The sequence below is a fragment of the Coenobita brevimanus genome, chromosome 51 (genome assembly GCF_032717465.1).
Source record: "Coenobita brevimanus isolate Jiangsu-jjx chromosome 51, ASM3271746v2, whole genome shotgun sequence".
Lineage (NCBI taxonomy): Eukaryota > Metazoa > Arthropoda > Malacostraca > Decapoda > Coenobitidae > Coenobita > Coenobita brevimanus.
The window spans coordinates 24,639,342-24,654,529 of record NC_137004.1 but is presented as its reverse complement, the minus strand read 5'-3'; the positions used below and the strand labels follow the sequence as shown (position 1 = coordinate 24,654,529).

General features: G+C 42.1%; 1 protein-coding gene across 1 annotated transcript in view; it reads right to left on the bottom strand.

The window, feature by feature from the left end:
* Window positions 1–15,188, bottom strand: part of LOC145400187 (cholecystokinin receptor type A-like) — a 214,795-nt gene that overhangs the window by 66,101 nt on the left and 133,506 nt on the right. Inside the window, exon 2 of the mRNA XM_080272700.1 lies at window positions 5,415–5,529. Coding sequence (XP_080128826.1) covers window positions 5,415–5,529 — 115 coding nt within the window. The remainder of the gene's footprint in view (window positions 1–5,414; window positions 5,530–15,188) is intronic.

Genomic DNA, 15,188 nt, shown 5'->3' with positions numbered 1-15,188 from the left:
TTCTTCCCTCCTTCCTACCTTCTTCGTAACTCAGCCTCCTCGTCTCCTTCCCAAGTAATCCAGTCTCCTCTTCCTCCTCCTCCTCCTCCTCCTCCTCCTCCTTCTCCTCCTCCTCCTCCTCCTCCTCCTCCTCCTTCTTCCTCCTACTTCCTATGTATCCTTTCCTCCCTCTTTTTCTTACCGTCACCCCTCAGAAGAATACAATAGAATACAGCTGAAACCAAATAACAACAGGCCTAATAGTCCTTTCGAGGTTGATTGATACATTGAAGACTATAACTACGATATTTAATTCTATAAGCTGAAGATAGGGATAATAAAGCACGAAAGATCCCTCACTCCCATCCCCCCCCCGCCAGACACTCCAGCCGAAGCCAGCATGAAAAAATGAGAAGGTCCGTCATGTGGTAAAAAAAAAAAAAATGTTAAGGAAATTTTACAAGAAACGAATGAAAATCTATATTCTCTACAAACCTAATCTATAAGGGAAAGCGCCATGAACTGCTTAACGATGTAGTGCTGGATCTGGATGAGAGGAAAAAAATGGTAACCAGATTTTTTTTTAAATTCAACTGCTAGCCGGAGATTAGAAGCAAAATACTTGTCCAGGCGACTTTAACGTATTGCTATGTCACAGTCTACCAATTCTTGGGTAATTTCTTCCATATGTTTCCAAAATTGTTAACGTAAAAATGATTTGCTTTATTTATAACCATTACCTCTAGTGCAGTTTCTCTAGTCTGTCGTAAAGTTCTTAAGAATGGCCATAATTATTACCGTGTCCTTTAAAAATCTTGTAAGCTTGAATCAAATCAGGCCAGTCTACGCTTTGACAAGCTAAACAGATTCAGCACTTTATAGCGTTCATTCTGTGGGTTGTTCCCTACTCGAAGTAACATGTTTTTCAATCGTTTTTTTGCCTTTCTATATTTTCTCTTCATCGTTTTTGTAATATAGTGACTAAAACTACACAGACTACGTAAGAGGATCCATTAATGGAATGTACAGTGTAAAACTGTATTCTCTGAGTTAAACTTGAGCGCTCTACATATGAAGCCAACTGATTTGTTAGCTTCCGTTACTGCCTGTATGCACCGTAGTCTTGGTGTTAAATAATTTGTCACGATTATTCCTAACTCTTAACTCTTTTTCTTGCTGAATTCTCGAGTTGTTTATTTGTCACAGCACTGCTAACTTTCTCAGCTTTATTCCTAATAGCTATGACTTTGCAATAAACAAAATCAAAATCTAACCTTTGTCAGTCGTTACTGATGGAAATCAGAAATGGAATGGTGCTCAGTGCTGAATCTTGTGGCACTCCGCTTGTAACATTCATCCATTGTGCTTCCTTCTCATTAATTACGATGCTTGTGTTCATTCCATAAGCCAGTTTACGATTCACCATTGTACACTGACACTGAAATGATAAACTTTATGCTACTTTAGAAATCTAATGGGGAATTTTATTGAATTCTTAATAAATATCTAAATAGAATACACGGACAGGTTTTGTTTTATCTTACAGTTACATACGTTTTATAAGTATAGTGTGAAAGTTGTAATGGGTAGAGAGCTTTATATCTCATTCCATCCCGTACTATTTTGCTTCTTTTTTTCTTTTTTTTTTTTTATCTTGTGCCTACAGTTTTTCCATCCTTAAATCTTAACAACGATTTTGGAGTAAAAGTTTTGTTTCTAGTATGCTCAGTAATTTGTAGCTACGTATTTTCCCATTCCTCTCATTACAGGAAATGCTATAACCTGTATCAAATTCTTTTTTGCTATAAAAAGAGATTCAGTAATGCTAGTCATGTTATGATCGCCATAATCATCGACAAAGACATGGGCTTATAATCTATCTTTTGTTTTTTATGTGTGTCCGACTCTGCACATAGGCTTCACAGCCTTCTCCCAAGTCCCAGTAGTCCTCCTACATACCATACACCACTGGATGTCACCACTTCGGCGCTAACACCCACCGTTCATGTTGAATACATGCTAAGGCTATCTCATACAGGACTGGTGTATTGGTAGTGGCTGGGGTATTTTTACATGGCGCGTCTTCTGGTAAATCAGTAAAGTCTGATTTTATGAAAGTCAAATCCTTAAACTGTTCCCTGCCCTAGCTGGGATTCATACCTGGGTCCATTAAGACTGCAGGCCACCTCTCTACCATTTCAGCCACCGCCTGACTTCGTAATCCCGTAAAGGGTGGCCGTCTGTCCTTGAGTTAGTTGTTTTACGGGAAGGGACACTAATCCTCCGCCAACCCACTTGTTGACACGTAGGGATCACGTGTGGGTTGGTTATGTGGTTACCACCCTGCACGGTAAATGGTTTCCTGGCTTACAGGAAGCCATTATTTGTCACTCAATGTAAAGCCACTTGAAAAGGAAAGAGGAGTAATAAAAAGTGACAGGAAAGATGGGAGAAACAGTAAGAGAGGAGAGCAGACACAAAAAGAAGAATGAAAGAGGCGAAGGAAGAAGTAAGTGAGGGGAGTAAACTTAATTCACAAATTATGCACCTTTACGAGAAAAACTTTTACACATCCAGTTCTCTGATGGAAGGAGTCTGAAATACACGTCTTACTTTGACCACAGTTTAAGAAGACTCGCCTGTAAACCTTGAGCACATTGTGTGTGTGTGTGTGTGTGTGTGTGTGTGTGTGTGTGTGTGTGTGTGTGTGTCCAGCAAGAATGCTACCAACATCCAGAAGACGGGCTAGGCATGTGTAACCAATCACTATCAAGTGAAGACCATCCCCTGCGAGCAAGAAAAGCTGCTGAAAGAAGTTATTTCAGGTGTTAACAAATTCAGCACCTTCTTGCAAGCAAAATTAATCGAATATTTAGACTAAATGCCTTATGTTACAATCTCTGGAAGTGTTCCTTGGTTCCGAAGCACCAGATTATAGTTTTATACATCTCCAACAGTTTCTTTGTTCTTGTTCTCGTCACACCTTTGGTACACCTCCATGAACAACGATAAGAATAATATTTGTTGCACAGTCGATAACACGCCTGCCTCCTTTGATACTCTGTCTACTTCTCTTTCTCCCTCTGTTATTATTCGTTCTTCCTCCTTCGCTTCTTCGTTGCTCTCTTCCTTCCCCCTTACCTTCCTAATTGCACTGTCTCATTCTCTCATTTCTTCATCCATCACTTCCTTCCATCCTTCCTTCCTTTTCATGATACTGCTCTCTCTCTCTCTCTCTCTCTCTCTCTCTCTGCACATATCGTCCTCCTGCTCGTTTTTTTACCATGGTTACTCTGTTTCCTTTTCCTCTCTCCCTCTTTCATCAGTCTCTCCCCCTCCTTCCCATTCACTCATTTTTTTTTCTTTTTCCTTTTTTTTTTTTTTAGCGGCATTTGTGGTGTCGTGGCATGGCAACCACAGGAAACCTAAATATCTACTTCTTTTCCATTTTTCTTTTGATTTGGAGGGAGGGGGGAGTAAGAAGATTTCAGTGGCCGCTCCTGTCCCCTCTTTCCTATTTTATACTAACCCCATTGCCACGACTGCCACACTTACCAGTCTTGCCGTACCTACCCCACCCACCACAACTTCCTCAGCTACGACGCCTAACATACATACAGCAGCTACTGCCCTGCTACTGCCACACGTACCGCACCAACCACACTTGCCACCAAGATCGTACCTACTACAGCTACCAAAACTCCCATGTCTACTTTCATTGCCACTACTGCCACTGCTATCACATCTGCCACAACTGCTGTACCTAACATAACCACAACAACTGCCACTCCTATACTGCGATTACCACACAAACCATACTTCACTCAGTTGCCACAACTACCACAACCTCCCAAACTATCACACGTACGACAGTCTAAAATAGTAGGAGCCCAGAATCTACACCTCCAAAATGAGTCTCGTGCAGTGATCGCTTGTTACAAATTCGGTCGCAGCAGGATATTTCATGATCCTGGGAAGTCACTTTGCATCGTATTATAAGCGGCGTTGAAGACCTCGTAGAGTTTCCTCCTTAGCCATTTATTTTGCTCATTACACCTCAGTATCGTCGTGTATGTTATTTATGCGAACTAAGTCGACATTGATATATTCAGCATACAAATGAATACTAACGTGTAATATGCAAAATGAATCTCAAACGAAAAGGTACTACGAAGTCTCCCATGGCTTTTAGACGACGGCCCTTAGTACCAAAGGAATCGATTTGCTACTCCAAGGCATTGTTTAGTTACAGTGTCCATGTCTCACAGCCATTAAGTAAAACAGGGAGCACCAGCGCCTTGAATGTGTGGATTCTCTTCATTCTGCACAAACATCGATAGTGCCAAATAGCTAAACTGAGCGAGTCCATAACACCACAAACCTTACACGTCTACCACAACTACCATACCTACTACAGCTACAACTACAGCACTCACCAGACCTTCCACACTTACCACAACTACCATATATTCTACACTTACCACAAATACCACACTTATCACTCATTCCTCACTTACCACAAGTTCCACACCCACCATAACTACAACGCCTTACATGCCTACCACATCTACCACATTTTACACATCTACCAAAGCTGCTACATCTTTTCACACCTACCACACCTTACACAATTACCACAACTACCACATCTTACACACCTACCACAGCTACAACTACCACACCTACCACTACTGCCGCAGGTAGGATACGGGATTACAGCCACCCGTTTAACTTCAAACTTCCGCATTAACATTTCGGGAAGTTAGAGATGAGACCAGGCGCCACCACAACTACCGCAGTGACCGCCTGCCCACTTGCCTTTGTGTGACTTATCACCATCATCACCATCATCATCCTCTTCCTATCTAAGAATGAGTGATTGTCTGCATTGCCTTTGTAATATCACTGAACCACTAGTTAGTTTAAATAACAACACCCACCACATTTCACACAACTATTCAAACTACCACAACAAAAGCGCCCATCAAAGCAGCCACAGCCTCCATGGCCACCCCTTCCTTTATACGAACCACATTTACTCCAGTTACCAAAGCCACCTGAGTTGCCACATCCACACCATTTACCACAATAACCACAGCCTCGTCTCCTGCCATATCCTCCACACGTACTGCAGCTACCACAGCCATCACAAATAACTCAACAACCAGACCCTCACCCAAACCTTGCGCCACAAAACACTCAGCTACCAAAGCCACTTCAGACAAACTCATCACAGCTGCCACACTGCCCTTTCCCACACCAAATAGCAAAACAGTCATAACCACCACCTCCACCCCACTAACTGTACCCACCGCAGCAACCACAACTACCACGCACCGCACACCACCTACCACAACAATAACGACCCCCAGAGCCCCCCACTTGCCACACCCACCACATTTATCACACTCACCACAACAAGCATCACTACTCACCTTGGAAGTAGGGTATGAGGCGGCACATGACGGCCCCGAAGATGAAGTCTCTCAGCAGGGAGCCGACCAAAGTGAAGGGCATACAAAACACACCCAGGAGCAGGTCCGAGAAGGCCTGTAGGGGAGGGAGAGGGAGAGGTGTGAGAGGTAAGTAAATGAGTGTGTATGTGTGTGTGTGTGTGTGTGTGTGTGTGTGTGTGTGTGTGTGTGTGTGTGTGTGTGTGTGTGTGTGTGAGAGAGAGAGAGAGAGAGAGAGAGTGAGATGGAAGACGCGTGAGGGAGACGTGCGGGGAAGAGAAAAGTGTTGAGAGAGGGATAGAAACGGTGAGAGAGTTAGTGCGAGAGGGCAGGGAGGTGTGAAAGTGGAGAGAGGGAGAAGCAGGAAAGAGGGAACCTGTCCGTGTGAAAAGCATACACAACACGCTCAGGAGGAGGTCCGAGAAGAACTGTAAAATATAAAAGGAGCAGTGAGTGAGGACGAAAGAAGGAAGAGGAAGAGAGAGGGAGAGAGGAGGAGGTGTTCGCAGGTGAGGAAAAGGGACGTGTGAGATGGGGAGAGAGATGGAAGTGTGAGGTGACAGAGAGGAAGAGGGGTGAGAGAAGGAGGGAAAGGTATGAGAAAGAGAGATTGGTTGTGACAGGAAGGGAGAAAATATGAGAAAGAGGAAGAAGAGGAATGAGAAGTGTTAGACGGATGGCGAACGATGGATTGACAGACTGAGAATGAAGGGGAGGCGAGGGGAAGTGAAGGGAGGGGAGGGGAGAAGAGGAAGAATATCAACCATGGGTGACGGCCATGCAAAATACGCACTGGAACAGGACGGAGAAGGCTTGTGGGGAGAAAGAAAGATTGTATGTGAGAGAGAGAGAGAGAGAGAGAGAGAGAGAGAGAGGCAGATAGACAGACAGAGACAGAGAGACAGACAGACAGACAGACAGAGGAGTAAGACAGTGAAGAAGCAGGAAAAAGTGAGAGAGGGATGAAACGGCTGAGAAGGATAACGTATAGGAGGGGAGGGGATTCAGAGAAAAAGAAAAAGTTAGTGTCAGAAGAGGAGAGTGTGAGAGCGAAGGGGAAAAAGAGAAATATAAGAGGAATGGAATACGAGGGACGAAGAAGCTGAGAGGGAAGGGAAGAGGCAGGAAGGAAGAAGAGAGACCACCCATGAAAGAGCAGAGGGAACACGACAAGGAGCAGGTCAGATAAGGATTGTTGGAGAGAGAGAGAGAGAGAGAGAGAGAGAGAGAGAGAGAGAGAGAGAGAGAGAGAGAGAGAGAGAGAGGTTGTAAAAACGTAGGGAAAGGCTAGGAAAGAGAGAGACGTGGGGTGAGGGAAGGGCTGGGAGAGGGAGAAAGGAAGAGAGATAAAGAGCGTAGGAGAGACTGATTTGAAGGAGAGACGGAGAAGGAAAGAGAAAATGAGAGGAAGGAAAGACTGAAGGGGAAGGAGAAACCATAAACAGGAAGGAAAAACAAAGAAAGGGGGAGAGATTATGAATGGGAAAAGACTGTCAAAAGGAAGGCCGATTATAGAGGAAGGGAGAGATTGTTACAGGTAGGGAGAAACTGTGTGTGAGAGAGAGAGAGAGAGAGAGAGAGAGAGAGAGAGAGAGAGAGAAATCTGATAGGAAGGGAGAGAATATGAGAAGGACGGAGAGGTTGTGAAAGGGAAGCAGAGGTTGTAATAAGGAGAACGAGACTGTAAGAAGGAACTGTTAGGGAGAGAGAAAGGGAGAGTGTGAAAGAAAGTATGAATGTGAAAGGAAAAAAATCTAAAAGTACTTGATGGAGAGGAATACTGTTAGAAAAAGCGAGGTTGACTGGGAGGGTGAATGATTGAGGAAGACAGAGGGTGGACAGGGAGAGTGACATGTGGGGCAGAGGGAGGGATGTGACAATGGAGAGGGAAGAATAGGGAGCAATGATGTGTGAAGGAGGCTGTATGAGAGAGAGAGAGAGAGAGAGAGAGAGAGAGAGAGAGAGAGAGAGAGAGAGAGAGAGAGAGAGAGAGAGAGAGAGAGAGAAAGAGAGATGAAAGGAAAGCAATTAAGAGGGACTGGAGAAGAAAGAGAGATTAAACGATAAGGAGGGTAACTGACAGAGAGTGCGAGGCAGGGATTAATTGAGAGAGAGAGAGAGAGAGAGAGAGAGAGAGAGAGAGAGGGGGAGATGGAAGTTAAAGACAGAGAAGTGAAAAAGAAGGGAGGGAGGAGGGGAAGGAAGAATAAAAGGACTGGACAGGAAGAACAAATAGGAGGGTCACAGGAAGAGAGAGAGAGAGAGAGAGAGAGAGAGTCACTGTGTGTGTGTGTGTGTGTGTGTGTGTGTGTGTGTGTGTGTGTATGTGTGAAAAATCCAGTTTCGATCCGACATTATCCAAACTTAGTTGAAAGATTGATGGTCAACAAAGGAGTAAAACCATTATTTATCACAACAAAATTTCAAAGATCAGGATCACAAGACTAAGGCAAAGTTGGACCTAGCATGGTCAACTTGAACAGCTTTTATCTGATTTAAACCAAACTTGTCGGAAGAGTTGAGGGTAAAACAAAAACGAGGGGAGTCAATTTTCAAAACATCGAGTCAAAGGTCAGGGTCACAGGACAAGGTTAAAGTTCGACTACGTGAACCCCCCCCCAAAAAAAAAAAATAAAAAATAATAATAATAATGCAATTTCCCTCTGATCTGGGTCCACTTGCTGGAAGTGCTGAGGGTCAGCCAAGGGGATGACGAATAGTGTTTGAAAATAGTATGCCAAAGATCAAGTTTCCATGGAAAGGTCAAATTAAATTGTTTTCATTAGATTTAGACCAAACTTTAAGTAGGGGTCATAAGAAAGGAGAAAAACAAGGAATTCGATTTTGAAAGCAATCAGTTAAATGCCATGGCCACATGGAAGGGTCAAAGATCAAGATCACATACACTTTTGATCCGATTTAGACCAAACTTTGTGGGAAGGTTCACAGTAAAGCATGGATGAAGGGATTCGATTTTGAGAACAATGTGTATAAAGTCAAGTTCAGAGGGCATGTTCTGCTGCTTGACCATATAACTAAAACTGTGGTAGTAGGTGGTGGCGACCATCATCCACACAAATGTTCTTCCTTCCCCCACATCATTCCATCTCTGTCTGTCTTCTTCTCTTCCTTCTTTTTTCCTCTCCATCCTATCGCTTTTTGTTAGTCTTCTTTCCACTTCAGATGGCTCTGCAATGAGTGACAAGCCTGAAGGTTTCCTGTGACCCAGGAAACCATTTACAACGCTGGGCGGTAACCATATAACCACAGGGTTAAGTGAAGCCTACAATGGTGACCCTGTCACCCGGGTAAAGAGACGCAAATGCGGCATCACCGAGGAACCAAGCCTCCACACTGTACCCCGCGCTTCGTTGTAGTAAGGTGCTGTCAACCTCAAGAGGACATAGATTTGGTGCACGGGACGCTTATTTCTATTCTGTATGGGTATTCATCTCAGTACCACAGACAGCCACGTCAGCCAAGCAGCACCAGAGTATATGACCAGCAATTTTGCCCGGGAAACAGGTTGAGCATATTTTCGAGAAAAACCTATGGTTAGTTTTGAAACGATGAGGCGAGCCTTGTTCCTGGTTGAGGGTTCCCGGTGGTGAGACGAGTACGCATACAGAAGGGAAATATGCGCACGGGACGGCCCTGAAGGGGCGGATGCTTACCTCTGGTTGATGTCTGCTCGGCCAGACAGGCTGGGAGTGATCAACAGCAGTAGCAGCAACAACAAAAACAACAACTAAATCAGTTTTTAGTCAATTTAGACCTAACTTGGCTGGAAACAATAGATCAGAGATCAAGGCTACAAGCCAAGTTTAACTGAAACAGTTCTTATTAGGTTTAAACCAAAGTTGCTGGAAGTGTCAAGAGTCAGACAAGAGTGATGGAATTTGGCTTTAAGAGAATCAGTCGAAGGGCAAGGTCACAGAGCAAAGTCAGACTTTCATCTCTTAGAAGAGTTGCTGAGCGCAGGCGTTGTACTCGGTGCTTTTTCATGTTGTTTAGTTTATTGTGTTACGTGTTTGTTCGTTTCAGTTCAATAATATTTTGTTAATGCATCTCTCCAAATATATATATATATATATATATATATATAGAGAGAGAGAGAGAGAGAGAGAGAGAGAGAGAGAGAGAGAGAGAGAGAGAGAGAGAGAGAGAGATACTTAAATACAGTATACTGATTTTTTGCGTTTTCTTTTGTATTGTATTATCTTCATTTCAATTTTATTTCTTTATTTACAGGCTTTTTCATGTATATATTCCCGGTTACCTTTATTTTACTTTTTCCACAGGCTTTATCAGTTCGTATTCCGCAAGCAGCCTGGTATCTTTGTCATTTACTGTAGGTGTCTCATCCAAGGTTTTCAGATAACATTATAATAGCCGTCAAACACAATACTAATTCTTTACTTAATACTTTTCTTCTCAGTAGATGGCAGGAACAGTGTTTCCTGTCCCATTTTCTATGATGTTTGTTTAAATTTTTAGGGCCAGGCTTTGTGGCAAGACGTTTGGTCGCTTTGGAGTGAGAAGGAAGTATTAAAAAGATCAAATTAAAGACAGAAACATTTAACTGAAACAGTGAGACAGGAAATGTAAACAAGGTGAGGAGAGACAAGCGGCGAACTTTAAGAACACCCCCAACGACAAAAGGAGGACACAACAAAAAGGAAGTCCATTAGAGGCGGCGGTAATGAGTTTTTGCGAGTGTTTAACCCCATTACTGCAATGACGCCTTTTGTTTTATTCATTATGCAAAATGAATTTCTTGAGCTTATGATAAAAATATTTTGTTGTAACTGTTGTAATCCCAGATTCATCTGGACGTGAACCTGGTGGAATGCAGGCTGCAGTTGCCCTTTGGCAGTCCACCGTCCTCCTTTCGGGTGGATAGCAAGGGAGCAGAAAGACATTTGTATAACGGAGTAGCTCGGCCGCCCAATGATAGCGATGCCACAGCGTGAAGGTGTCACTCTTCAGCACCAACCTCTGAGAATAAAGTTAGAAACTCTGGTAAAATGACGACTCATATATTTAATTATTGGTATTGCCAGAGGAAACTTTTCACCTCAAAAAGAGTAACTTTCATGACTGTAGGTATCAACCCTTTTGTATGATAGTGGGATTTGTGATGTTCCTCATTACGCCATACGATTTTGTTCAGCTTACGAACGATCTAGCTTAGCAAAGATGTTAAAAACAGTCTCCAGTAACTATTGTTTTTATTCTCTACTGTATTTTCTTTAGTTCAAATGTAGTTTTTGGTTTACTGATTTACGCTCGTCCATGTTTTTCCAGTTGTCTTGGCTTGGTGTTAGTTTTTAATTATTCCTTCCTTCCTTCGATGTACTGTAGTGCTGCCATTTGGTGACCAAGCACTGAGAGTGCGTTTACTGTAGCTCAGGAAATCATTTATTGTACTTGATGATAACTTTGTAACCAGATGACACTTGATGGTGTTCTGGGTTAAGTCACTCCAACATGCTGGGACTGTTTGGGGTTTATTGCTCACATAATACAACTCAAGGGCGAGTGAGGCGTATCACCTTCGTCTCATGTTTCCGAACTGAGCAACCTAGCTTCGGGCACCTACGCTCTTGATGAAGCAAAAAAAGGCTGGATTTTAGTTTTATGTAGTGATGTCTCATACCGATATATTTCAAGATTTCAGGTTTAACCCTCAGTATTCAATAAACCGTATTCCGACAAACTATATTGATGGATTTGGAAATCAGCGATGCAGAGACGTCGAAGATAAGTATTGAAGAGCAACGAAAATAAAATTCTGGAAAAAAAAAAAAAAACTAAATGAAACGATGACATGACAAAATAACGAAATTAAATAAAAATGTTGAAACTGAAAAAAAAAAACAAGAAAAGAAACATCAACATAAAAGAAAAACCCCATTTAACAACTAGAAAGCAGAGTGCATACCTCCGCCAATGCCATTGCCATTAAAAAGGATCCGGATCCGGATCTGTCGATATAGAATCCGGATACTGATCCGCCCTCAAAATTAATTAATTCTTTCTTGGCCCATGGCCCACCTATCCGCAAAATTTCATTGAAATTCATTGAGAACTTTTGGAGATATTGTGCGGAATACTCAAGATCTGGATCTAGATCAGCCCCCAAACTTAATTTCTTCCTTGGCTCGTGGCACATGGCCCACCCTTCCACAAATTTTCAACAAAATCCGTTCATAGCCTTTTTAGTAATCCTGGATCCGGATCTGGATCCGCAGCAAAATTTAATCAATTTTTTCTTGGTCAATGGCCCACTTTTCCACAAAATTTCGTTGAAATTCATTGAGAAATTTTTGAAGTATTATGCGGGATACTCTGGATCCGGATCCAGATCCGGCCCAAAATTTAATCAATTCTTTCTTGGCCTGTGGCCCACCCTTCCACAAAATTTCCATAAAATCCATTCATAACTTTTTGAGCAATCCTGTTAACAGACAGACAGTCAAACCAACGCGGGCTAAAACATAACTTCGTTGGTAGAGGTAAACAGTGTCAAAACGACAGAAACAACAAAACGGATGTTCATTACAGGTTGCGTTAATGACCGCTTAGGCGTGTGTTTAACCCCTTGAGTACGAAGACGCCTTTGTCTCGTTTACTGTCAGACGATTTTATTCATTTAATGAAGGGATCTCATAGCCAATAAGCAGCCCTCATTAACCTTTCCGCACTGTAAGTCTTCCATATTTTGTTCTTCATTTTACCAGATGATTTTGTAAGGTTAAGAAAGAACTCTTGCCGTGTAGGGGTCTACAGTGTCCAATAACTAGTTTGGTTTATTTTCTATGACAAGGAGAGTATGTTTTCACCCCTGTTTGAATGTTAGTTTATTTGTCTGTTAGCAGGATTACTCAAAAACCAAAAAAGAGATTTGGACCAAATTTGGTGGGTAAATAGCCTATGCCCCAGAGAACAACCGATTAACTTTTGGGTGCGATCCGGATCGTATTACAGATTTTGGAACTGGAAAACACTTTTTGCAGAACCCTGACCTAGACATTGATGAGAAAACCTAACCCATTATAAAGAGTGGCTTTGAAATTACTTTCCCCTTGTCACAGAGATGCTCTTCACTGGGTGCCCATCTAGTTTTTCTTCTGTTTTAGTACATTTAGCATTTACTGCCTTTCTCGAAAACATTTTCAGTTGTCACTTTTTCTCCTTTTTTACTCAGACTTTTTCATTTTTCTTCTATGTATGTCCATATCTCTTAATAGATATTACTTCCATGCAGTGTAACTCATACGAGTATATTATCAAGTGACAAGAAAGGCAAAACAATGCACTCTGCTTAGGTATTATTAGTTTCGGTTCTTCCATTCTCTCTAAGTAAATGACAGCGAGTCTTGAATTTCGCATTTTCTATAATACGTCTGTTTACATTTGTAATCTTCATCAGCTGGGACGGGAAAGAACAAGCTCTAGCCGACACCCTTATCCATCCATCAAAACAAGGCCAAGGCTTCCTAGGAAGACGATTAGTTGTTCTACGGAGTGAAAAAGTAATAGTGTAGAAGCAATAATGTTCCGCAGAATACACGGTTCTCATCACGCAGCAATTGTGACATGTCCTTGGAACTGCGGAAGGTTAAGAGTTTGTTTCTGGAATATTTGATGTGGAAATTGACCGAGGATGAGCTGGAATCAGTGCTTATTAGATTACTTCCTTATTCTGGCATCGTACCTTACTCTTTGCAGTTACGAACATTTCCGTTATATAGTTACAACTCTTCAGCAGTTACCCATAACACAGTATATTGTATAATAATCGCTTCATTGTGGTGACTTCTTTCATTTACTCATGCTACAACCCAGTGATTTTTATTAACCCGTCCAGCCCTAAGGGTCTCTCTATATATGAATTAGCTTGTCTGGCAGTATCTTTAGGGAATGCAGGTATCCTCTACCAGAATGGTTTCGCTTGGATGGTACGCGTCAGAGTAAAGGAGTTCGAAAATTTTCTTAGTAACGTCTTCATTACGATGTCCTTTTTCATATTAGTCTTAAATTTTCATTCGACTTTTGCATATTATTCCTTTAAATCTCCATTCGATTTCATTCAGTTTAATGGAGACGTTTCATGTGAAGGAGTTAGTTTAGACAATTCAGAGCCAATTCATGACAACTGCCCCAGTCACCAACATCCTGCATGACAAAATCGATTTTCATCAAACAGGTTATTTTCTTTCTTTGGTTGTATATAAAAAAAAGTTCCGCTTTTCATTTTACAGTATCAGATAGCTCCAGTAGCCTCTGGCAGATTAGTGTAGGTGTTTGTTGGGGTGTTCAGTAATCCCTTCAGGACGAGAATCTTTTGTTTTATTATTTAAAAGATTAACTCACTCAAACTGAAGAGGTTATCCAGTACTGTCACCAAGAAAGCTTACTGTACCCTAACAGTTCGAGCTTTACCCTTCTTAACCACAACAGAATCTCACCCTGAAATCTCTCCATGTACTGTGTAAAGCTGAAATGACGAACATGCACATCTCGGGAACCAATGGAGATTTCTAACTGGAATTTGCTGTATACCGATACATTCATGACATCATGGGGAAGGTTTAGGCATAAATAACTGAAATCAGTTATCTGAAATTTTCGTCGGTTTTTGCTACAACATCGTCTATTGCAACATTATCGCTGCTTTCACTTTTTTTTATGCGGAAAAAAAAAAAAAAAAATCCTCGAAACCAACGTGATGAGACAGAAAAGTGCAAGATTGTTTGCTGCTGAAGTTTTATTACCAAACCTTTGACCGCTGAACCGGATTTGTCACATGGATTTTGTCACAGCCGGATTTGTCGCCGCCAGATTCAGTGAGTATCCTTCTTGAATTCTTTGCCGTTTTGAAAGTGCACATGAGTATTTGTGGCACAAGTCACTTCAGTTTGTAAGCCTTCAGGTGTGCATTAAGAATGTTTTATTCTTTGGAAAGGTTAATTGGTTATTCAGGGAACTTAATTGTCCACCGTAGGCGGCTTATGAAGGCGCCAGGGAGCCGAAGGCCCCCACTGTGAGACTCGGCGAAGCTAGGCAGGTCCGCTAGTATTAGATAACTAAATAAATGGCAACCCATCTTTATTGAAGATATTGTTTAGGAAGCTGAGTGTACAAAGCTGAAAAAAAAAAAAGCAAAACATGGAATAAGTTCCATTTGCATGAAGGATCAGAGGACTAAAATGCTCTCTTGAAATGATATCGCTTATTATCGTGTTGAAGTGTGTGTGTGTGTGTGTGTGTGTGTGTGTGTGTGTGTGTGTGTGTGTGTGTGAGCAGAATTAAAGATCGAAAATTGTGTAGGCTTTCTGGACTCTTGAAATAAGTGATTTTGGCCCCAAAATTATGTTATTATTGTTTGATATGTTCAGTAGCCTATTCATAATATGCATTTTCGGTTTCATTGATTCTCTCTCTCTCTCTCTCTCTCTCTCTCTCTCTGATCAACAATAAACCCTCGCTGTTTACGAGCATATTGCGCCAAAGCAGCTTCGAAAATTATCCCAAGGTTCCAATAATCTCACGGATTTGTACGTAACTTTCCAACCATTTCATCCAGCCTCCCATGCCCAACTCCCCTACCTTTCCCCTCCCACCCCCTTTGCCACCATCCCTACCTCATCCATCCCACCCTCCATCCCTACAACCCCTACATTTTCCCTCCCACCCTTCTTTCCCACCATCCCTACCTCTCCCTTCCCATCCCACTTCCCCACGACCCTA